This window comes from Muscardinus avellanarius (genome assembly GCF_963383645.1).
Source record: "Muscardinus avellanarius genome assembly, chromosome: 11".
Classification (NCBI taxonomy): domain Eukaryota; kingdom Metazoa; phylum Chordata; class Mammalia; order Rodentia; family Gliridae; genus Muscardinus; species Muscardinus avellanarius.
In genome coordinates this window covers 69,022,668-69,045,239 of record NC_137797.1, presented here as the reverse complement: position 1 = coordinate 69,045,239, position 22,572 = coordinate 69,022,668, and the positions used below count along the sequence as shown (strand labels likewise).

Sequence of the window (22,572 nt, the reverse complement as noted above, 5' to 3'; positions counted from 1 at the left end):
GAGTCTCTGAGGTTGCGATATAGCTTGCTTTGTGGCACAGTGACTTAGAAATTAGTGTCTGCAAAGCCTGAGGAAGATGTTAAGTATTTATTTTTTGTTCCTAAAGCAGTAGAAGACTGCTCATTCCTCTCATTGGTGTGGTGTTTGGTGATGGCGTTGGCTGGGCCCAAGCTAAAGAGTCTTGGACTTGCATACAAGAGAAGAGGGGGAGAGAGAGTGTTTTGCTCTAAGTCAGCTGCTCCTCTTTAAAATAGCATCATGGCCGGGAGTGGTGGCGGACACTTGTAATCCCAGCATTCAGGAGGCTGAGACCTGGTTCGCGGACAGCCTCAGCTACTTAGTGAGGCCCTCTGCAACTAAGTGAGACCCGGTTTCAAAATAAAGAATAAAAAATAGGGCAGGGGATGTAGCTCGGAGGTCGAATGCCCCCGGTTCCATACCCAGACCTGCAAAAAATAAATAAAATAGCATCATGTATTGATCAAATTCAAATCTTACCTTTATTTATTTATTTATTTATTTATTTATTTATTTATTTATTTTGGTGGTACTGGGGTTCCTGGAAGCCCTTGTACCTCTGGGCTACACTCCCAGACCTATTTTTACATTTTTATTTGGAAACAGGGTCTCCTAAGCCAGCGCGCGGGGCTGGCTTCGAACCTGCGCGATCCTCCTGTTTCTGCCTCCGAAGCGCGGGGATTACAAGCGTGCGCCACCACGCCCGGCAAATCTTACCTATATTTGACAGGACCCAAACATGTCTTTTCTTAACTTACCTGGGGTCCTCACAAATTGGTGGCTGGTAGAATGTGGGAAGCCATGTGTTGGGTGGGCCTTTGTTTGTGATGAGAGAAGCCAAGGTTTGTGCATTTCTTGCAGCCACTCCCTTTATTGATTCTGGCAGCTTGTGTGCATAGGAATCTGGCTGTGGACGCTCACATTAGGGCCAGGGAAGGAAAAAATCGGGTTCCTTTGTTCTTGCATTTTCACCATGGTATATTTAGTATGGTGCTCTGGAACCAGCGCCAGCCTGGAATTTGGAAGCTCTCGATCCAATTTCCAGTCTTCTTCATGACAGTAGCATAGCTTAATTAGATTATTAGCTCTTAGTGTTTCTTTTTCTCCTTTCCTCTGCCTCCTCCTTCCCATTGCCCCATGTATAAAAGGAAATAAAATAATGCTGCCCACCTTGCTCTTCTGAAGTGAGAGTAAGACGGCTTTTCTGGGAATACTTGGAAGTGGACTGTTATTGAAAAGCATTTTGGGGGGGCATGGAATATAATAATACATAAAGGAGAGCTCCCTCCTCTCAAAGATTTCCTATTTTCCTGAGAGCAACAGGCTGGAAAGAACATGACAGTGAGACAGGTGCTATAGGGGGCGTGTCCCGAGCTCAGCAGAGCACAGAGAAGGACCTTTGAGGCTCTCCCCGGCCTCCCAGGGTGTGCTCATTGGGATTCTAACGTAGCTGCGCCTTGCCAGGACCAAAAGCAGTTGTTGATGCCTGTTGCTCTCCCTGAGCATATGCTTGCTTTCCCCTGGATACCTCACATTTCACATTTTGCTGAAAAGTAGAGTGCTGTTCAGAATCCTGCCACCACCTAATAAAAATCAGGGAGCAGCCTAGGAGAGAAGAGCTGCTCCTCTGTCCTCGCTGGAGCCACTGTACATAGACAGCCACGGGCACACAGGTGTGGAGGTGAGGTGTGGGTTCAGGCATCTGGCCCAGTCTCTCCCTTGTTGCTGACAGGTCTCTTCTGAATTCATCTGTGTTCTCTGCAGATAATGGCACCTGGACACAGTTGTGGCTCGTCTCTGACTACCATGAACATGGCTCCCTGTTTGATTACCTTAACCGCTACACAGTAACCATCGAAGGTATGATTAAGCTGGCCCTTTCTGCTGCCAGTGGCTTGGCACACCTGCACATGGAGATCGTGGGCACTCAAGGTGAGTGGAGCCAGTGAGGCACAGGGCCTGGGTAGATTAAAAGCCTGTCCATCCTGATTTGCTTCCTAGAACTTTTTACTGAGAAAGTCGGGGCTGGACCTCAGGAACTCTAGTTTAATGTAAAAGACAGAGGTCTCAGCTTTGTTTAAGTGAAAAGAAAACATGGACAGGCACTCTTTCTGTCACTGTCTTTAGAACTCCCTCAGGGAAGTCTATGATGCCAGTGTTTGGCTATTTGTCAGTGGTGTGGCATAGTTGTTGTTAAAGAGTAATCATCTCAAATGCCCACAGTGCACATGCAAAAGGATGAAACTTAAAAAAACAGACCACTGCAATAGAAGCATCAGTTTAGGAACTTCACACGTTGGCTCCCAGACTGTGTGGTGGTTAGACAATGGACTCTGCTAATATTGGGAAGGTTTTCCTGGGAGAAGACCTGGGGCTGTGCTGCTTGTGGACTGGAGTTTGGCTCTTCCTCAAGGATCTCCTGCATCTGGCCACAGTGGCAGGTGTGATCCCTAATGTGTGGTTGATTGGAGCAACAGCTCTTGCTGGGCGTGGTAGGGAACCAGCGTGCCATCTGGATTCTGTTCCTTGCCGATGCACTGATCTTAGCAGTCTCAGGTCTGTGTGATTCTGAGAATCAGCCAACTCCGGAGCTTCTCTTTGTCCCTCAGTAGTTCTATGCCTGAGCTGCTCAGGACAGGCAAGCGGAAGTAGTATTAATAGTGATGTCAGCTAATACTCCCAAGGTCTTTATTTACCTACATAATGCATTGACTCGTCACAACATTCCTGTGAAGTGAGTACTGTCATTCTGATTTTCTGGATAAGAGGACTAAGAAACACTTGGGATCACTGGGTTAGCCAGGAAAAAGCCAAGACTCAGACCCACACAGTCTGGCTGCTGAGTCTGTGCTTTTAACATTATACCATCTTTCTTTAAAGATCTTTTTTTTTTCTTCTCATATCAGGGAAGCCTGGAATTGCTCATCGAGACTTAAAGTCAAAGAACATCCTGGTGAAGAAAAATGGCATGTGCGCCATCGCAGACCTGGGTCTGGCTGTCCGTCATGATGCAGTCACTGACACCATTGACATTGCCCCAAATCAGAGGGTGGGGACCAAACGGTAGGAAGAGCCCGTGCCTCTGTCCCTGTGCTACAGCTTGCGTTGAGTATCCTGTGCATGTCCTTTCCATATGCAGAGGAAGAGACGTAGAGAAAGGGTGTGGTCCTTGCTCTGGGACAGCTAAAAGTTGAACACCCATTCTCTACACTGGAAACCTACACTGTTGCTTCTGACAGATACAAGCACCAAGAGCACAGCTCCACAGAACTAAGTACACATAGATGTTAGTGATATGGGGGAACATGAGGTAACAGCAGAGAAAGAGAATCTGGAGTAGGATTAGGGAGTTGGGTAGGGGAAGAAGGGAAACACTGCAGACCAAAGGGGCAGCTTGTGCAAGACCCTGGAGGAGTGTGGGGTTTTTTTTTTTTTTTTTTAGGTCTGGGGATGGAACCCAGGGGCATTCGACCTCTGAGCTACACCCCCTGCCCTATTTTTTATTCTTTATTTTGAAACAGGGTCTCACTAAGTTACAGAGGGCCTTACTAAGTAGTAGCTGAGGCTGTCCGCGAACCGTGATCCTCCAGTCTCAGCCTCCCAAATGCTGGGATTACAAGCGTGCGCCAGAACGCCCGGAGAGTGTGGGGTTTGGAGAGCACATTTGCCAAGCTCGAGCAGAGCTACTCTAGGGTGGAATTTGGAGCATCTTTAAGGATGATGGGCCTCCTTCTCACTTCATTGAGAATTGAAGTAAGAAATAAGGAATTATGGTTGACCTTGTGGGTTGGGGGTAAGACTGTCTTTTAATAGAATAGAAGAAGAGGTCTATGTGCTGAATATAAGTGAATTTCAAGGCTGGGCATGGTGGCACATGCTTGTAATTACAGCACTTGGGAGGCTGAGACAGGAGGATCGCAGTTCACAGTCAGCCTCAGCTACTTAGTGAGGCCCTCTGCAACTCAGTGAGACCCTGTTTCAAAATAAAGAATAAAAGATAGGGCTGGGGGTATAGCTCAGAGGTAGAATGCCCCTGGGTTCAATCCCTAGTACTGCGAGAAAAAATAAATGAATTTCATTAAATTGTGCTGCTGCTTTTTGTCCTTTTGACCTGAACGATTGTAGCCACCCAAGCCCCAAAGGGTGGAGCCTGAAGTGAGCCCCTGATTTATTATTGGGGTGGGATGGCTCAAGTTGTAGTAATTACTTACAAATACTTCTCTAGAATTAATTTTCACCTATCTTTTATCAGGTTAGATAACAAAAGAAGTTCAGAGTGAAATTTAAGTTCAATTCATCACTGTGGCTACATTCAATAAAGTGAAAGGCTCCAGCAGCAACTAAATATTATGTACTGTTTGTGCCCACATGGCCTAAAGAGCAAATGTGTCTGTCAGGAAATCAAAACAGATTTCAACAAACAAAATTTGATGGTTAAAAAACAAAAGATAAAGCCAGGCGTGGTGTTGCATATTTGTAATCCCAGTACTTGGGAGGCTGAGACAGGGTTGCAGGTTCTCAGCTACTTAGTGAGGCCCTCCAGAACTTAGTGAGAGTGTTGTTTCAAAATAAAGAATAAAAAATAGCAGGGCATGGTGGTGCACACTTGTAATCCCAGCATTTGGGAGGCTGAGACAGGATTGTGGTTTGCAGACAGCCTCCGCTACTACTTAGGCCCTTTGCAACTCAGTGAGACCCTGTTTCAAAATAAAGAATAAAAAGTTGGTCTGGGGGGTGTAGCTCGGAGGTAGAATACCCCTGGGTTCTGTGCCCAGTACCACAAAAAGAAAAGAAAAGTAAAGGGGAAAAAATGTAACATTGCAATTGAGTCAGGGGTTGCAAGAAAGGCAAAACCACCAAAGGAGTGTAAAATTTAAGTAAAACCAGGCACCTTTAATTAATTGGCACCTTCGGGCAAGGTCTGTTGACCAATACTGGGGGGATATCTATTAGCAGAATTAAGTAGCCAGGGTCTTGGGGTTGGGGGCTGGTGAGACAAGAGGATGCCAGTCCTTTTCACAGCATCAAGAGTCTGCCCCACCTCTGCTTTTGGCTTTGGAGCTCCTGTCCCAGCTGCAGGGTCCCATGAGGGGAGGAGGTAGGGACCCGACCTATCATAGGGCTAGGAATTTAGCTCGGAGGTGGAATGTCCCCGGGTTCCATCCTCAGTACACAAAAATAAATAAATAAATAAATAAATAAATAAATAAATAAATAAATAAATAAATGGCTAGGGGTGTAACTTGGAGGTAGAATGCCCCTGGGTTTCATCCCTAGTACCACAAAAAACAAAAACAAAAAAACCATGAAGATACAAGCCAGGTGTGGTGGTGTATGGCTGTAAACCCAGTACTTGGTAGACTGAGACAGGAAGATCACAGGTTCAGCATCAGCAACTTAGCAAGGCCCTGTTTTAAAAATAAAAAATAAAAATAGAGCTGGGACTATAGTCCAGAAGTAGAAGGCCCCTGGGTTCCATTCCCAATACCACACACACACACACACACACAAAAGAAGACAAAGATACAGGACTAGGGATATAGAAGATTGGTGGTAAAGCAATTCTCTGGCATATAGTAAGCCATTTTTGACTCCTAGTATTGCAAAAAATGAAATAGTCTAATATGGCCAAATCTATCTGAAGTGTTTAGATTCAAATCCAAAACATGGTAGTGTGCAATGAAGGAAAGTGCTAACTTCTCTCCAAGGAACTATATTAGGAGGATGCACTACCACATCTGGGGTCTGTAGTGCAAGCTTGTTATTCCAGCAGGAGGGTCACAAGTTCAAGACCAACCTGGGCAATTTAGTGAGACCCTGTTTCCCCCCCCCCTCAAAAAAAAATGGAAGGAGAGACTGGGGATGTAGCTCTAGTATGGTTAAAAAAAAAAATCAAGCATCATCATGTCTGTGTTTAAACATGTTCCTTTTGCTATTGCAGGTACATGGCCCCTGAGGTGCTTGATGAAACTATTAACATGAAACACTTCGACTCCTTTAAGTGTGCTGACATCTATGCCCTGGGGCTTGTGTATTGGGAGATTGCGCGAAGATGCAATTCTGGAGGTACTGCTCTTTTTTATCCGCTCTACCCCAGTTCCAGCATGAGGGGCCACCTAAAGGTGCTGGTGTTGCACTGCCCCCCTTTTACAGCCTGTCAGGTGCCTGGTGCATCGGAGAACGCGGGGTCTCATCAAGACGCAGAACCCTTGAGACAGCGGCACGAAGAGTGTTGATTTCAGGCCAACTTGTTGAGTAGTATTTTGCCTTGTGGAGGTGGAGGCTCCTTTGTTTTTGTTTTTTGTTTTGTTTTGTTTTGGTGTTTTTAATATGGTCTTTACTATTAGAGATGAGGAGTGTCCTGGGTATGAACAGCCTAGGGATAATGCAGGGTCTTCTTATGTCAGGGACAGGGTTCTTAAAATTCTGAACTGGGAGTTGGGCGTGAGGGTGCACGCTTGTAATCCTAGCATTTGGGAGGTTGAAACTGGGATATTGCAGTTGGTGGACAGCCTCGCTATATTATATTTTACTATACTAAAATATAGGGCTAGGAATGTAGTTCAGAAGTAGAATGCCCCTGGGTTCCATCCCTAGTACCACACACACAAAAAAATTTAAAAATTCTGAAGTGAATTTTCTCAAAATTAGTTTTTTCTCTCCTAATTAAAAAATTTTTTTTTACTGCAAATCTTTTTATTTTTTTATTTTTTTATTTTTTATTGGTGCACTGTATTCATACATCATAGTGGGATACAAACTTTTGTAGACATACATGCACACATCGCCCAGTCAGCCCCATTCTCTCCCCATCCCTCCCTCCCATGCTTGGCTTAGTGATTGACATCTAGTATTATAGCAATTTATCCAAAATTAAAAATGATAATCTCACATAACAGTTTCATTTGTCTGATACCAAGCTTTTGATGACTTAAAGATAACATTTCAATGTTTCTTTTTGCTTTCTTTCTTACCAGAGAATATTTTTTTCTACTTTTTTTAGGTGAAACTATCATATATTTATATATTTATTTTTCAGGAAAAAAAATCTATCCTAATATGGAATATGGACTCTAGATACCCACATCAATCTTGAAAAAGAACAAAGCTAGAAGATATATATTTTCTGATTTCAAACCATATAAAGCTACAATAATTGAAACAGTGTAGTACTATTCTAAAGGCAGATATATAAACCATTGGAGTTAAATAAAAGCCTAGAGCTAAATTCTTCCCTATATTGTCAAGTTATTTTTGACAAGGTTTCCACGAACATTTGGTGGTGGAAATAATAATCTTTTAACTAAATATTGTTAAAACATAATAATTACATGGAAAAGAATAAAGTTGGACCCTTACCTAATCCCATATTCAAATATTAACTCAAAATAGATAAAAGACCTAAATATAAATCTTAAGACTATAAACTTTTAGGAGAAAATCTGGGTCATAAAACCTCACAACATTGAAATTGGCAGTGATTTCTTGGATATGATTTCAATGGCACAGGCAACAGAAGAGTATACAAACTCCCTAAAAAATAAAAAGATATTGTATATCCAAAGACAATGTAAACAGAGTTAACAGTTACTAATAGAATGGGATAAAATATTTCCAAATGCTATATCTGAAGGTATATTAATATTCCAACTAGAAATCCTAAAAATTAACAACAATAAAGGCAAACAGTACAATTTAGAGATAGGTAAAAGACTAACATAAGTAATGAATCTCCACAGATAACCAATCTTAATTGTCTGTTGGATGGAAACTCTTGTTTCTCTGGTTCTGGTGTGTGTTACCTATTTCTTCTTTGTAGTTAATCTCTTTGAGTATTTTCTCTAGTGCTGGTTTTGAAGACATAAATTCCTTCAGTTTCTGTTTGTCATGGAAGCTTCTTATTTCTCCATTTAATTTGATAGAAAGTTTTGCTGGGTAGAAAATTTTTGGTTGGAAGTTGTTTTCTTTCAGAGTTTGGAATATGTTACTCCAAGCCCTTCTGGCTCTCATGACTTGGTTTGGGAAGTCTGGAGTGATTCTAATTGGATTGCCTCTGAATGTCACTTGGTCCTTTGTTTTTGTTGCCTTTAAGATTCTCTGCTTGGCTTCCACATTGGTCATTTTGACAATTATGTGGCGTGGGGATCCTCTTCTCCGATCCTGTCTAAAGGGAGTTCTATAAGTTTCCTGGACCTGTGTATCAACCTCTTGCTCTATGTTTGGAAAATTTTCTGCTATTACTTCCTTGAAGAGATTGTTGGTCCCTTTGGTTTCACTTTCTTTTCCCTCCTCTATTCCAATTATTCTTAGGTTAGCTCTCTTAAAATGGGCCCATATTTCTTCAATGTCAGATTCCTGCTGTCAGATATTTTTTCCTAGATTAGAAACTATGCTTTCATTTTTGGAATGGTCATCTTCTAAGAGCAAGATTCTGTTCTCCATGTGGTCCAATCGGTTGTTTGTGCTTTGAATTGAGGCCTTTACTTCATTAATTGCATCCTTTATCTCTTTTTGGCTCTCTCTGAATTCTTTTCGAAGCACCTCTATTATTTCTACAGTTATTTTCCTGATTTGATCTTCTAGAAATCTCTGATTTTCTGTTTTATCGGGTTCTGATGTTGTGGGGTTGTGGGCATTCATTGCTCCAGTATTATTCCTCTTTCCCATGCTTTCAGAAGTTTGTGCCTTCTCTGGGTTCTTCCCTTGGGTCACTATGACTTCACTCAAGGTGTTCTGGATCTCGAGTCAGTAGTATCTCAGACCCCACTACTCCTTTACTGGGTTTTATCACAGAGTCTCCGACCCAGGGAGTTGATAGAGGCTGCTTTAGACTGTGGGGGGTGCCAGGTTGCACGTTCTCCTATGGTGTGATATCTCTGCCACCGCCACTCCCCCACTGGGTCAAGTCCCAGGGAGTACAGTACTGGGATTTCTCCTCTGTGGCCCGCAATTTGACTCACTGTTCTTGAGTACGCAGATGTAGCTGTACTGGATTCGGTGAATTCTCTGCTGCTGCCGCCGGTGGCAGTATGGCGCCGCTGCTACGCCCTCGGCCGTGAGGCTGGCGTATTTCTTCTTGGTTTTGATTTCCACTCTGAATCCCTGCAGCGTGTGCTGAGCTCAGCCACTGGGAGCTTTAGATTTTACCTGCGGCGAGAAATCCCGCCTGGCTGTTCCACAGCGGCTCACCATGGCTTGCTGTAGCCGTCTGGTGAAGTCGCAGCTGCCGCCGGCAGTATGGCGCTGCTGCCACATCCTCGGGCGTGAGGCCCGTGTATCTCCTCTGTGGCTCTGAGCTCTGTTCTCAGTCCGCTTTCTCTCTGGAGCCTGGTGATTTTTTTGTTTCTCTGGTGATAGTGTTTTCTGGCTATGAAAGGCGCTGATTTTGTGGTAATGGAGATTGGTTGTTAGCGGGGCTCTTAAGCCCCGCTTTTCTCAGTTGCCATCTTCCCGGAAGTCCAAAAAAATTTTTGTATTTGCAATTGATTATGACAGAATTTAGTAAAAGATAATATCAGACTTAGCAGTAAACATGTTTTATTGTTAGCTTATATCGGTATTTATGACGACTTCCAAGTGTCCTGTCACGTGATCTAGTCTAAGGCTCTCTAGAGCCTGCCCTCAGTCATTTATCTCTGATGAAGGAGACCCCGGGCAGTGGACAGTTTAAAATAACTGGGTGCAGGTTATAGTGGTGCTCACCTCTAATCCCTGAGACAGGAGCATCACAGCCTCAGCAATTTAGCGAGACTCAAAAAATTTAAAAAGGGCTGAGGATATATCTCAGAGGTAGAATGCCACTGGTTCCATCCCAGGACCATGACAACAGTAACAACAAAGCTAGCAAGCCTTCTAAGAGAACCTGTTTGTCTCTTTCTACTCTTTTCCATCTTGGATTTGTTTGGTAAGATTCAAATAATGGAGGGAGGTGCCCAGGTATTATTCATTTATTCATGGAATTGTACCTCTTAAAATGTTGATCATTATATACAGTTAAGAAAAATCTGGTTACACAGGCCTTAAACTGAATAAGTTCATTTCTCCCCCCCCCGACCCCCAGTACTGAGGATGGGACCCAGGGATATTCTACCACCGATCTACACCCCCAGCCCTATTTTTCATTCTTTATTTTGAAACAGGGTCTCACTGAGTTGCAAAGGGCCTCACTAAGTAGCTGAGGCTGTCCACGAACCCGGATCCTCCTGTTTCAGCCTCCCAAATGCTGGGATTACAAGCGTGCACCACTACGCCCAGCTGAATAAGTTCATTTCTTTCTTGTGACATCCAGAAGTTGGAGCTTAGTATGTAGTAGTACTAACATGTATCTGCCACTACTGTGTATAAACTCATTTACTCTTCACTGCAAACTTATGAAGGTAGGTACTGTTATCATAATTTTTCAGATGAAGAACATGAATCAGAGAGAGGTTAGGTAAATTGTCTGAGGTTACACAGCTAATAAATTAAAGTTCAGCTGGGTGTGGTGGCACATACTTGTAATCCCCGCACTTGGGAGGTGGAGACAGGAGGATTATGCAGGTTCGAAGTCAGCCATGCTGGCTTAAGAGACCCTGTTTCCAAATAAAAAAAAATTATAAAAATAGGTCTGGGAATGTAGCCCAGAGGTAGGAGGGCTTCCAGGAACCCCAGTACCACCCAAAAAAAAAAAAAAAATTAAAGTTCAGACTCCAGAAGGCTCAGGCCAGAGCTTAAACTTAACTACCTGTTAGATAATTACCAATCAAACTTAGTTTAAAATATCCTTTCAAGCTGGGGGTGGTGGCACACACCTATAATCACAGTACTTGGGAGGCTGAGGCAGGTGAATCAAACCTTCAAGGACAGCCTCAACAACTTAGCAAACCCTGTTTCAAAAACAAAAGGGCTAGCTGGGCATGGTGGCACACGCTTGTGATCCCTGTGCTTGGGAGGTTGAGACAGGAGAATCACTCAGGTTCGAAGCCAGCGTCAGCTGGCTTAAGAGACCCTGTTTCCAAATAAAAAATATAAAATAGGTCTGGGAATATAGCCTGGAGGTAGAAGGCCCCTGGATTCCATCCCCAGTACCACCAAAAAAAACAAAACAAAACAAAACAAAAAACAAAAGGGCTGGAGGTATAGTTCAGAGGTAGAATGCCTCTGGGTTTACTCCCCAGGACCCAGTACCAAAGAAAAGCTTTTCCAATCTTTTCCATTACTAACTCCAGATAATAGGTCTTTTTTCGTTTGGTTGTTTTTGTTTCTGTTGTTTTGAGGTTTTTTGTAGATGGGTCTCATTATATTACCCATGCTGGCCCCAAACTCCTGGGTTCCAGTGTCTCTCTTGCCTCAGTCTCCTGAGTGCTAGGACTACAGACATACACCACTGCATGCAGTTCTTGTCTACTTTTTGTGCCATGTATAGAATCAACAACCTCCAAAAACCCAGGTTTATCTTGGTGGGAAGTAGCATAGGATCACAGAATAGGTGTTGTCACTGGTTTTGAAGTCTCCTCCTGTTGTTAACTCAGGCAGATATTTTCTTTTCTCCCAGGAGTCCATGAAGAATATCAACTGCCATATTATGACTTAGTGCCCTCAGATCCTTCCATTGAGGAAATGCGAAAAGTCGTCTGTGACCAGAAGCTACGGCCCAATATCCCCAACTGGTGGCAGAGTTATGAGGTAGGAAGCTTCCTTGCCCCTCGTGACTTTTCCCATCTGCCTGATTTCTGTGCCTTAGAAAAGAGTTTTACAAGCTGAGCTCAGTAGCACCCACCTATAATCCCAGCAGTTTGGAAGGCTGAAGCAGGATGATTGCAACTTCAAAGCCAGCCTGGGCAATTTAGTGAGACCATGTCTCGAAATACAAAAGCTGGGTATGAGCCAGGCGTGGTGGCGCACGCTTGTAATCCCTGCTTGGGAGGCTGAGACAGGAGGAACGCACAGGTTCGAAGCCAGCCTCAGCTATTTAGTGAGGCTCTCAGCAAATAGTGAGATCCTGTTTCCAAATAAAGTATAAAATAGGTCTGGGAGAATAGCCTGGAGGTAGAAAAGCCCCTGGGTTCCACCCTCAGTACCACCAAAAAAAAATCCTGGGTATGGTGGTGCACAGTCTCCCAGTATTTGGGATGCTGGAATAGGAGGGTCACAGGTTCGAGACCAGCCTTAGCAACTTAGTGAGATTCTCAGTGGCCTTGCAAGATAATTAAAAAAAAAAAAAAAAAAAAAAGCTGGTGGTGGCGCACGCTTGTAATCCCTGCTCTTGGGAGGCGGAGACAGGAGGATCGCGCAGACCCTGTTTCCAAATAAAAAAGTATAAAAAATAGGTCTGGAGTGTACCCCAGAGGTAGAAGGGTTTCCAGGAACCCCTGTAATCACCAAAAAAAAAAAAAGAAGAATTAGGGATGTAGCTCAGAGGTAGAACCCCACTGGGTTCAATCCCAAGAATCCTAAAACAAACAGCTATATTTTTATATGGTTGAAGATGTTGTTCATCAATAGAACACTTGCCTAGCATGTGCAAAGCCTAGGGTCAATTCCCTGTACTGCAAAAAAAGTTTAAAAAATTGGGCCAAGTTGGGTATGGTGGCACGTGGCTATAATCCTAGTAATTGGGAGGCTGAAATAGGAATATTAACACATTAAAGGCCAGCCTCAGCAATTTATTGAGACCCTGTTTCAAAGTGAAAAATAAAAAAGGCTGCGAGTGTTAGAGGTAGAATGCCTGAGTTCAGTTCCTATAACCAAAAGAAAAAGAATGGGGCCAACACCCAAGGGCCCCTTAACTATATCCCTAATCTGAAAATCCAAAGTCTGAAACGTTTTGATTGCCAGCATAATGCCACAAATGGAAAATTCCATACATGGCCTCAGATAACAGTTTACCTTAACCTCATGTGATGGGTCACAATCAAAGCGTATGCTCACGAAAAATACTGTGTAAAATTACTTCAGACTCGTGTGTGGTAAATATGAAACACGTTGATTTTATGTTGAGACTTGGGTCCCACCTCCAAGTATCTCATTGTGTCTCTGTATGTATGTAGATGTCCCCAGATCTGAAAAAATTCAAAATTCACAGCACTTCTAGTTCCAAGCATTTTAGCTAAGGGATACTAAGCCTTTACTGCCCCATGCTGCTTCTGTTGCTGTGGTGATGATGATGATGATGTTGTTATAGTACTAGGGCTTGAGCCCAGGGGGATTCCACCTCTGAACTACACCCCCAGCCCTTTTTTATTTTTTATTTTGAAACGGCCTCAGCCAGGCGTGGTAATGCACACCTGTAATCCCAGTACCAGGGAGACTGAGACAGGATCATAGGTTTGAAACCAGCCTCAGCAACTTAGTGAGGCCTTTTGTAGCTTAGTGAGACCCTATTTCCAAATAATAAAATAAAAAGGGCTAGGGATATAGCTCAGAGGTAGAATGCTCCTGGGTTCAATTCCCAGAGCCACACAGGAAAAAAAAAAAAAAAAGAGAGAGAGAGAGAGAGGGAAAAAAAGAAAAACAGGCCCTCACTAAGTTAGGCTGGCCTTGAACCTGTGATCCTCCTGTCCTAGCTTCCCAAGTACAGAGATTACAGATGTACACTACCACACCCAGCTTCCAGTCCCCTTTCTGCGCCTGGCTATTCTATGCTATTATATACTGAGCATTCTGGGACTACAGTCCTGGTCACCATAGGGTCTCCTTTAGAGGTGACAGCCTAGTAGAAAAATGATTGGATTCCTCCCTAGAACACAGATAAGGGAGGTGGTCAAAAGATAGAAACAAAAAGTAAACTGGGAGCTTTTAGATCTGTCAAATTAGAAAAATGGCTTTGGAGCTACAAGGATGCACCAAGCTCTATAAAAGAGTTAGAAGCTGGGTGTAGTGACGCATCCTTGTAATCCAAGCATCCAGAGGCTGAGGCCAGAGGATTGTGGTTCATGGACAGCCTCAGCTATGTAACGAGGCCCTTCGCAGCTCAGTGAGACCCTGTTTCAAAAATAAAATGACTAAAAAAGAGGGCTGGGGATGTAGCTCAGAGGTACAATGCCCCTGAGTTCCACCTCAGTACCGCAAAAAATAAAATAAAAGAGAGCAGAAGGAAGAAATGTCTGAGGAAGTGGATGGAGTGTGATTATGTGTGAAGGGGAAATTGAAGCCAGGCGTGGTGGTGCACGCTTGTAATCCCAGCATTCGGGAGGCTGAGACAGGAGGATCATGGTTTGTGGACAGCCTCAGCTACTTAGTGAGGCCCTTTGCAACTTAGTGAGACTCTGTTTCAAAATAAAGAATAAAAAAAAAAAAACCCAACAGGGCAGGGGATGTAGCTCAAAGGTTGAATGCCTCTGGGTTCCATCCCCAGACCCACACAAAAAGGGGGGGGGGGGTTGAATTTGGAAGTTGGTAGATAAAATGTGGAGGGACAGTGTTTGGTATAAATAATTGAGAAAAGGACGAATCTATGACACAGATTCCTAACTACATATGTTCTGGGATCCTAGAGGCTTTAGGGGAGCCAGCTTTGCTGAGCTGAGTGTCCATGGGCTGCGTTTTCACCCAAGGCCCTGCTTCTCTATCTAGCTTCTTTTGAGGTATAGCTGATAGGTGCTAATTTGATACCTTTATATATTATAGAAGGATTACCAGTCAATTTAGTTAACACATCTGTCACCCAACCTAGTTACTTTTTTTGATGTGATAAGAACATTTAAGATCTACTCTCTTAGCACATTTCAAGTGTATGACAGTACATTGGATTCCCCACTGTGCTTGTAGTGGAAGAGGAGAGGCCGGTTCTGCCTTTAAAGTAAGTAACCACTAGAGGGCATTTTTGTATTTACTGACCAAATCACTCAGCTCAAATTTTAGCTGAAGCCTCGTTTGCATAATAAAGCAGCATTTCCCCAACTTCCTGATCGCTCAGCTTAGGTTTTCTTGAGCTCATTGAGGCTGAAATAGCTGGCCTTTTAGATGGAGTGTTTTTTGCTAACAATGGGTTCCAGAATGGGGATGCAGAGGCAGGTGGCAGGGAATTGAGCTTCTCTGGGCGTGGTCAGGTTGGCAGCTGTGTTTCCTGTTAGGCCCTACGAGTGATGGGCAAGATGATGCGGGAGTGCTGGTACGCCAATGGCGCAGCCCGCCTGACTGCGCTGCGCATCAAGAAGACCCTCTCACAGCTCAGTGTGCAGGAGGACGTGAAGATCTAGCTGCTCCTCTCCAGCACGCCAGCCAGGCCGCGAGGACCACATGCAGCTGCCGTGATGAGCGCACGATGGAGGCCTACCTCTCGTTTCTGCCCAGCCCTCTGTGGCCAGAGACCTGGCCACAAGAAGGACAGAGCCCGGGAGACTCGCTCACTCCTTGTTGGGTTTGAGACACAAATACCTTTTCTATTTACCTCCTGATGGCATGGAGACTCTGAGAACGAATCCTGTGGAGATTAATGCCACAACTCAAACTGGTTGCAGTGGGAGAGCCAGAGAGCCAGGGCATCTGGCAGGAAGCTAGGAGTGGTGAGAGGCTGGCCTGGGAGGGCCAGCAGGAGCTGAGTTGTTGCCAGTGCTAAACAGCACTGGGGGTTTTCTTCCAGGGACCAGCCCATAGCACAAGGTGGTCCAGAAGAGCCGGAGTACAGCCCCTCACAGGCAGCTCTGAGCCATGTGCTCGCATCCTCACAGACACCAGAGGGCCTGCCGGTGGAGGTGGAACCTGCTGCCTGTCTGTCCAGCCATGTGTGCATGTGCTGAGGTGTGTCCCCCATTGTGCCTGCTCCGTGCCACATCCTTACACACGTGTGTGTGTGAATGAGTGTGTGCGCGTGCGTGTGTGTGTGTGTGTAGGTGCACACTTACCTGCTTGAGCTTTCTGTGCATGTGCAGGCCGGATGTGCTCATCATGCTGTGTCTGCCTGCTGGTGCCTCTGTTCACGGTGAGCAGCCGCTAGCTTCCCTGGCACCCTGCCCTGGAGGCCGCCCCTCCCCAGCCCCTGCCACATGGTACTCTCTCCCCAGCAGGCTCCTCTGCCCGCCCTGGGTCAGCTCAGCTCTCCTCCATTTCAGACTGCAGAACCAAAGCTGGCCCAGTTGCCCACAGTAGGAGAGGCTTTGGAGTCAGTGTGAGGAGGGAGAGGGATGGGCAGAGAAAGAATCTTGGCTGAAGTCTTGCATGTTGTGGTCAGCATCAACCGTGGGAAATGAGCCAGCCCAGGGCATCATCCTCAGCAGCATCAAGAAGGGCCAAGGAATCCAAAGCCAGTCTTAGGACTCAGACCGGAATGTCACATCTGTCTGTCCCATCCCAGATTCTGCAAACTACAGTGTATATTTTTGGTGGTGGTGGGTTTGGGGTGGGGAAGGGGGACAAGGAGTGGGGAGGGAGTCGGGTGGGAGGGAGGCATTTGCATGGGCCTTCTTTTACTGGATTATCTGATCAGGGTGGAGGGAAGATGAGAGATTGTATCCACTTCAGGGGCCCTACTACAGGGAACGGCCTGACTTGAACATGTTATTTAACCTAAGTATAGTATTTAATGAAGTCTAGAAGCACGGTTGTGGGTGGTGATTTGGTCAGCATATCTTAGGTATATAATAACTTTGAAGCCATAACTTTTAACTGGAGTGGTTTGATTTTTTATTTTTATTTTACTGGGCGGTCTGGATTTTAACTTTTTTTTAATAATATTATGTTTTTGTAAAAGGAAAACTGTATGTGATAATTACCTCTCAATCCATTTGTTTTTAAAGAAATTCCTAAAAAAACAACCACAAAAAAATTCCAATGAACGCACATAACTTAATCACACTGGAAATGTTTGTCCTTGTACCTGAGCCTGCTCCCACTCAGCAGTGAGGTTTCTTCTTTATGCTGGGGGCTTGGTCTCTAGCATTCAACCTCTTCCATCCCCTGAGCACCTGGCCTTCTATGTACTGTCTGGCAGGTTGTGCCCTCCAGGCATTTGCTCAGCAAGTGTGTGTGGAGTACCTGCTGGGTGCCCCTCACTGGGCTGGACCTGGGTGTACCTGCAAACTCAACAGGCTTGGGTGCTGCTCTTGAAGCACTAAAGAAGGTCCTAACCAGGCAAGTGGGTGCCTGCTTTTAGACCAGAAGTTTTCATGGTTGGTTCTGAGAGCCTTTTGAGCCTGGAATTATTGTTCTTAAATAAGACTGCTGAGGAAAAAAGGATCCCCCATCCTCCCTTCTAAGAGAGACCACTGGTGGCCAGTGAAGCCTGGGGTTTACAGCCCCAGGAGACACCCCAAAGCCCTGCCCCCCTTCCTGCCCCAGGGGAGGCATGTTACATACGCGGCCTTCAAGCATCCCCACCTCCAGCCCAGCAATTCTTCACCCTTGGTCTGCCCATGCCCCTGGCCTTTCTATTTATTTTCCCTATGTATTGCTTTTTTTCCTTACTTAAAGGAGATCTTCTTTCAATCCTTTGGGCCAATCTACTGGCCACTGGTTAATTTCCTTTGAGCACCAGTTGTGTCATTAGGGGGCTTCTTCTCCACCCCGCTGACCTCCCACTAAGCCACTCTGCAGCAGAACCTGGCGTTACAGGTGATGATGGAACAGACTCCTCTGCCCCAAGTCACAACTAGCCTCTGGGATCTGCCAGCACAGACCCACCAGTTGACTCCCAAACCACTAGCCCACCTCGTGGGGGTCCCTTCTATCCTCACCACATTCTCGATCCAGCTCCTCCACCTCTGGGGAAGACTGAGCAATTTTTGGGAAACTCCCATGCCCGGTCCCACCACTCCTACCACCAAGCGAAAGTTGGGGAGAAACAAGCTGTGTTTTGGCTCCCTGAGGCTAACCCTGATCCATAGGGCTACCTGCACCTCTGGATTCTGGATTCACAGACCAAGTCCAAGCCCGTTCTTATGTCGCCATCAAGGCCCCCGAACGGCATTCTCGGTACTTTTGTTTTTGTACATTTTATTAGAGAAAGGACTGTAAAATAGCCACTTAGACACTTTACCTCTTCAGTATGCAAATGTAAATAAATTGTAATATAGGAAATCTTTTGTTTTAATATAAGAATGAGCCTGTCCAGTTTCTGCTGTACATTATTAAAAGTTTTATTCACAGAGCCTTTCTGGTGCCATTTGTCTTGTCTTCCATCTAGAGAATGACCACCCAGTGTTTGTCAGGGAGGCTGTGCACCCTTTCCCGGCCAGGGCCTACTGTGCACACCAGTGGCAGCAGTCCTGCTTGCTTTGTTTCATAGAGGGCAGGTCTGGTGAGTAAGGAAGCAAAAGACCTTTGTCTGGGGCTTTGCATCCATCTCTCTCTATATTAGCATTTTCTCTGTTTACAAAAGCGGGTCTTGATTTTGATTAGTCACACACCACAGAGTCAAAGGCAACCTAAAAGCCCTCTCATTTTTCTTCCCTTCTAGAAGAAAAATTTTCACTCCCTTCTAGAGTGGAGTATAATTGTAAATTCTGGTGGTGGGGGGAGGGAGTAGGTGACTGAGATGAGAGTCAGTAGTTTTGCTGTGCCTGGTGTGGTGGCACGCCCTTGTAATTCCAGTACTTGGGAGGTGAGGCTGAGACAGGATTGCATGTTCGTGGCCAGCCTCAGCTACTTAGTAAGATAGACCCTCCACAACTTAGTGAAACCCTGTTTCAAAATAAAGAATAAAAAAATAGGGCTGGGGGTATATCTCAGAGATAGAATGTCCTTGGGTTCAAGCCTCAGTACCACACACACACAAACAATAGTTACACACATACACATACACTAGATTTGCTGGTATTTTCAAGTGAGTGCAAGTGGGTATGAATGCCCTATGCATCTAGGCTGAAGGGACCCAAAATAGTAAGTACTAGAAGCATAGTGTCTCAAGTATAGATGGGACCGAAAGATTACCTTGTCCACCAGGCACCTGACCCCCCTGCAGTGTCCTGCAAGGGACTGTAGGCTCACACCCTACCCAGAGGACCCCAGCACCCTTCTGTGGGCGGTGCTGCTTACTAGGAAGGCCTGGTCAACCTCCACATGGTGTCTGCAGGTTTCTCAAAGCAGCTGCTCTCTCTTCCATGTCCCTGAAAATATTTGAAGGCAGCGCACTTATCATTCAGTTAATATTAACAAATATTTGCTGAAAACTTACTGTGTGCTAAGCAATATGCTAAATATTGTTTTACATATGTTAACTGCTTTAGCCTTTAAAACAACCATATGAGGTGGGCATTATTCTCATTACAGATTAGGAAACAGGGTTAAAAAGTCAAGGAAATTTCCCAAGGTCATACAACTCATGGGTGGAAAAGAGCTTGGATCCAGGACATTGCCTACAGACCACAGCCCCTTTACCCACAACACTGTCCTGCCCCCATGGGTCCATGTTCTTCACCCAGGGCAGCTGCTCTCTTCTGAACCCAGCTAGAGCCTCAGGCCAGTAGGGGTGTATGGCACTCCATGTATTAACAGGCCGCGTAGATAAAAGAGGAATTCATAGCAACTGAGCTGGACTCTCAGCAGTCTAGTGAGACTGTTTCAAGATTTAAAAAAGGAGCCAGGCGTGGTGGCACACACTTGTAATGCCAGCAATTGGGAGACTGAGACTGGAGATCGCGGTTCACAGACAGCCTTAGCTCCTTAGTGAGGCCCTCCGCAACTTAGTGAGACCCTGTTTCAAATTAAAGAATAAAAAATAGGGCAGGGGTGTACCTCAGAGGTCAAATGCCCCTGGGTTCTATCCTCAGACCCACAAAAAACAAAACAAAAAAAAGGGCTGGGGTTATAGTGTAGAGGTAGAATATCTCTGGTTCAATCCTCAGTAACAAAAGAAAAGAAAATCCAGCTTCCTCCCTCTATTGATGGCCAGTTGGTATTTTTTTTATTTATTTATTTATTTATTTATTTATTTATTTATTTATTTATTTTGGTGGTACTGGGAATTGAACGGAGGGGCATTCTACCTCTGAGCTACACCCCCAGCCTTGTTTTTTATTCTTTATTTTGAAACAGGATCTCACTAAGTTGCAGAGGGCCTCAGTAGCTGAGGCTGGCCGCAAACCTGTGATCCTCTAGTCTTAGCCTCCCAAGTACTGGGATTACAAGCGTGTGCCACCACATCCGGCTAGCTTGTTGGTATTTTAAACTCAACTGATTATTACCTACAGTTTTTTTTTTTTTTTTTTTTTTTTTTTTTTTTTTTTTTGGTGGTACTGGGGGTGGAACCCAGAGGCTTTCTACCTCCGGGCTATACTCCCAGACCCATTTTATATTTTATTTGGAAACAGGATCTCACTAAGTTGCTGAGAGCCTCGCTCAGTAGCTGAGGCTGGCTTCGAACCCATGCGATCCTCCTGTCTCAGCCTTCCAAGCGCGGGGATTACAAGCGTGCGCCACCACGCCCAGCTTTAAAAGGGTCTCGCTAAGTTGCTGAAGGTCTCCGCTGACCTCGATCCTCCTGTCTCAGCCTCTCAAGCGCTAGGATGACAGGCGTGCGCCACCACGCCAGGCACCTACAGTTTTCCATTGTTTCATCTAAGACTCTGTTGGCTGGAAAAAGTCAAATATTACCTCTAGAAGTTTGATTTTAAGTTTGGCACATATCCCAATAACCCAGTCAGCTGCTAATTAAAATGTCCTTATGATCTGGCCATAATTCTCCCAAAGATAAAAGATAACAAGAGAAACCCAAGGCTATTGGTGAGGGGTAATTGTGGCTGCTGCATTCCTTTGATCTATTTACCTGTTCTTCAAAGGGAAAGGCAAAGTGCTTTACAGTGAGTTTCAACCTAATTCAAATGTAGTATGGGCCAACCTAAAAATACTCAGTCACCTTGCCAGGCAAGGACCTAATACCAACACATTTTATGCTTGGGTTGCAGTTTCAACTTTGCCATTTTGAAAAATCAGAATGGCAACCATGGTACCTCTTCCTGTTCTCTTAAAAGTTACTGCACCTCATCTTTGTGAGACCCATCACCTAAGAGACCTGAATTCATTTGAATCATAGATCGCTTATATTTTTCTTTCACACTTTTTTTTTTATGTGTGAGTGTGGCACTGAAGACTGAACCCAGAAGCATCCTAACTCTGAGCCAGACCCCCCAGCCAGTTTTTTTATTTGGAAACGATGTCACTAAGTTGTGAAGGGCCTCGCTAAGTTGTCGAGGCTGGCTTCGTACCTGTGATCCTCCTTTCTCGGCCTCCCAAGTACTAGGATTACAAGTGTGTGCCACCATGACTGGCTATCTTTCACACATCTTGAGTCTCTGACCCCTAAGCTGTATGTCTTCTAGTCTTTTCAGTCCTGAGCATATGCTTGCTAAACATGACCAAAATAAAATGAGGAATAGAGTTCAAGCCACTGACTAGGAAGCATACAAGGGATGCACAATAAGGGAAGGGGGGAGGCTTTGGATCTAGCCATGAACCATATAATTTGAGACACCCCCCCAAAGAAACAATAAGCTGTATATAGAGTGGGGAGAGGAGAAACAGGCTTCCTCAAGCCTCTTTTATAAAGGCACTAGTCCCGTTCATGAGGGCAGACCCCTCCTTACCACATCACCTCCTAATGGCCCAGCCTCTTAGCATCATGTTGGGCATTCTGTTCCAACATGAATTTTTTGGGGGAGGAACAGGACAGCGACATTCAGATTATAGCCGAGGTGTTTTTTAAAAAAAAAATTTTTTTTTTGCAGTACTGGTAATGGAACCCAGGGGCATTCTGCCTCCGAGTTACACCCCCAGCCCTATTTTTTATTTATTTTGAAACAGGGTCTCACTGAGTTGCAAAGGGCCTCACTAAGTAGTAGCTGAGGCTGTCCCTGAACCGCAGTCCTCCTGTTTCAGCCTCCCAAGTGCCGGGATTACAAGCATACGCCACCATGCTCTGCTTAACAGAGGGTTTTAAGCAGAGAAATGTTATGACCTATCTATCCTTGGGAAAGAACACAGCCCCGATATGGAGGGGCAATTTCAGCAGTGGTGGCACAGGGAAAGCTGGGTAGAGAGGGAGAGATTGGGTAGGACACAGGTTTGGGGCATGATCAGATTCGAACAGAGCAGGGGAAGAGGGTGCCTCCGGTCTGGAGTTTTGGCCTGGCAGTCTTGCATATGTGTTAGGGGTTTGGGGAGACTGGTGCACAATGCCATCCTCTGGGAGAGGAAACGAAATTAAGCAACTGAGCAGGTGTGTCTGCCAAGAGGGAAGAGCTCTGGATCATCTGGGGCCCCAAGAGCTGTTATTTTCTGTCTTCATTATGTGTACCTGGGCTGACAAGGGGGTAAGATAATGCATACTCCGTGTCCTAGGAGTGGTGTGTTGATGCTATAAGAAAACTATGATATATCTATCTATCTATCTCTCTCCCTCTCCCCCTCTCTCTCTTTCTCTCATCCTCCTGTCTCAAACCAGAGACACCCTGTCACCTGGCCTCCAGACAAGACTAAACTAACACCATCAGCACATATGAACTGACACATTTGCCTGGCTTCCACTCACAGACACACTCCCCATCAGGTCACTGGGCTGCTGCGTCACTTCTGCTGCTTGACTCCTTCCCCTAGCAGGGGCCCCACATCAATTTCTCCCATGGAAACTGTTGGGCAGTAGGG

General features: G+C 45.1%; 1 protein-coding gene across 8 annotated transcripts in view; it reads left to right on the top strand.

Annotated features, from left to right (window-relative positions):
- ACVR1B (activin A receptor type 1B) overlaps positions 1 to 15,197 on the top strand; it is a gene marked incomplete at both ends in the record, with an annotated part of 48,472 nt that extends 33,275 nt beyond the window's left edge. For 3 of the 8 annotated variants that reach the window (XM_080705875.1, XM_080705874.1, XM_080705872.1), the window contains 5 exons: positions 1,783 to 1,950; positions 2,925 to 3,081; positions 5,960 to 6,084; positions 11,552 to 11,682; positions 15,072 to 15,197. In XM_080705875.1, coding sequence (XP_080562001.1) covers positions 1,783 to 1,950; positions 2,925 to 3,081; positions 5,960 to 6,084; positions 11,552 to 11,682; positions 15,072 to 15,197 — 707 coding nt within the window. The remainder of the gene's footprint in view (positions 1 to 1,782; positions 1,951 to 2,924; positions 3,082 to 5,959; positions 6,085 to 11,551; positions 11,683 to 15,071) is intronic. The other 5 variants (XM_080705879.1, XM_080705878.1, XM_080705873.1 and 2 more) reach the window with 4 other exon arrangements.
- Between the last annotated feature and the right edge of the window lie 7,375 nt (positions 15,198 to 22,572).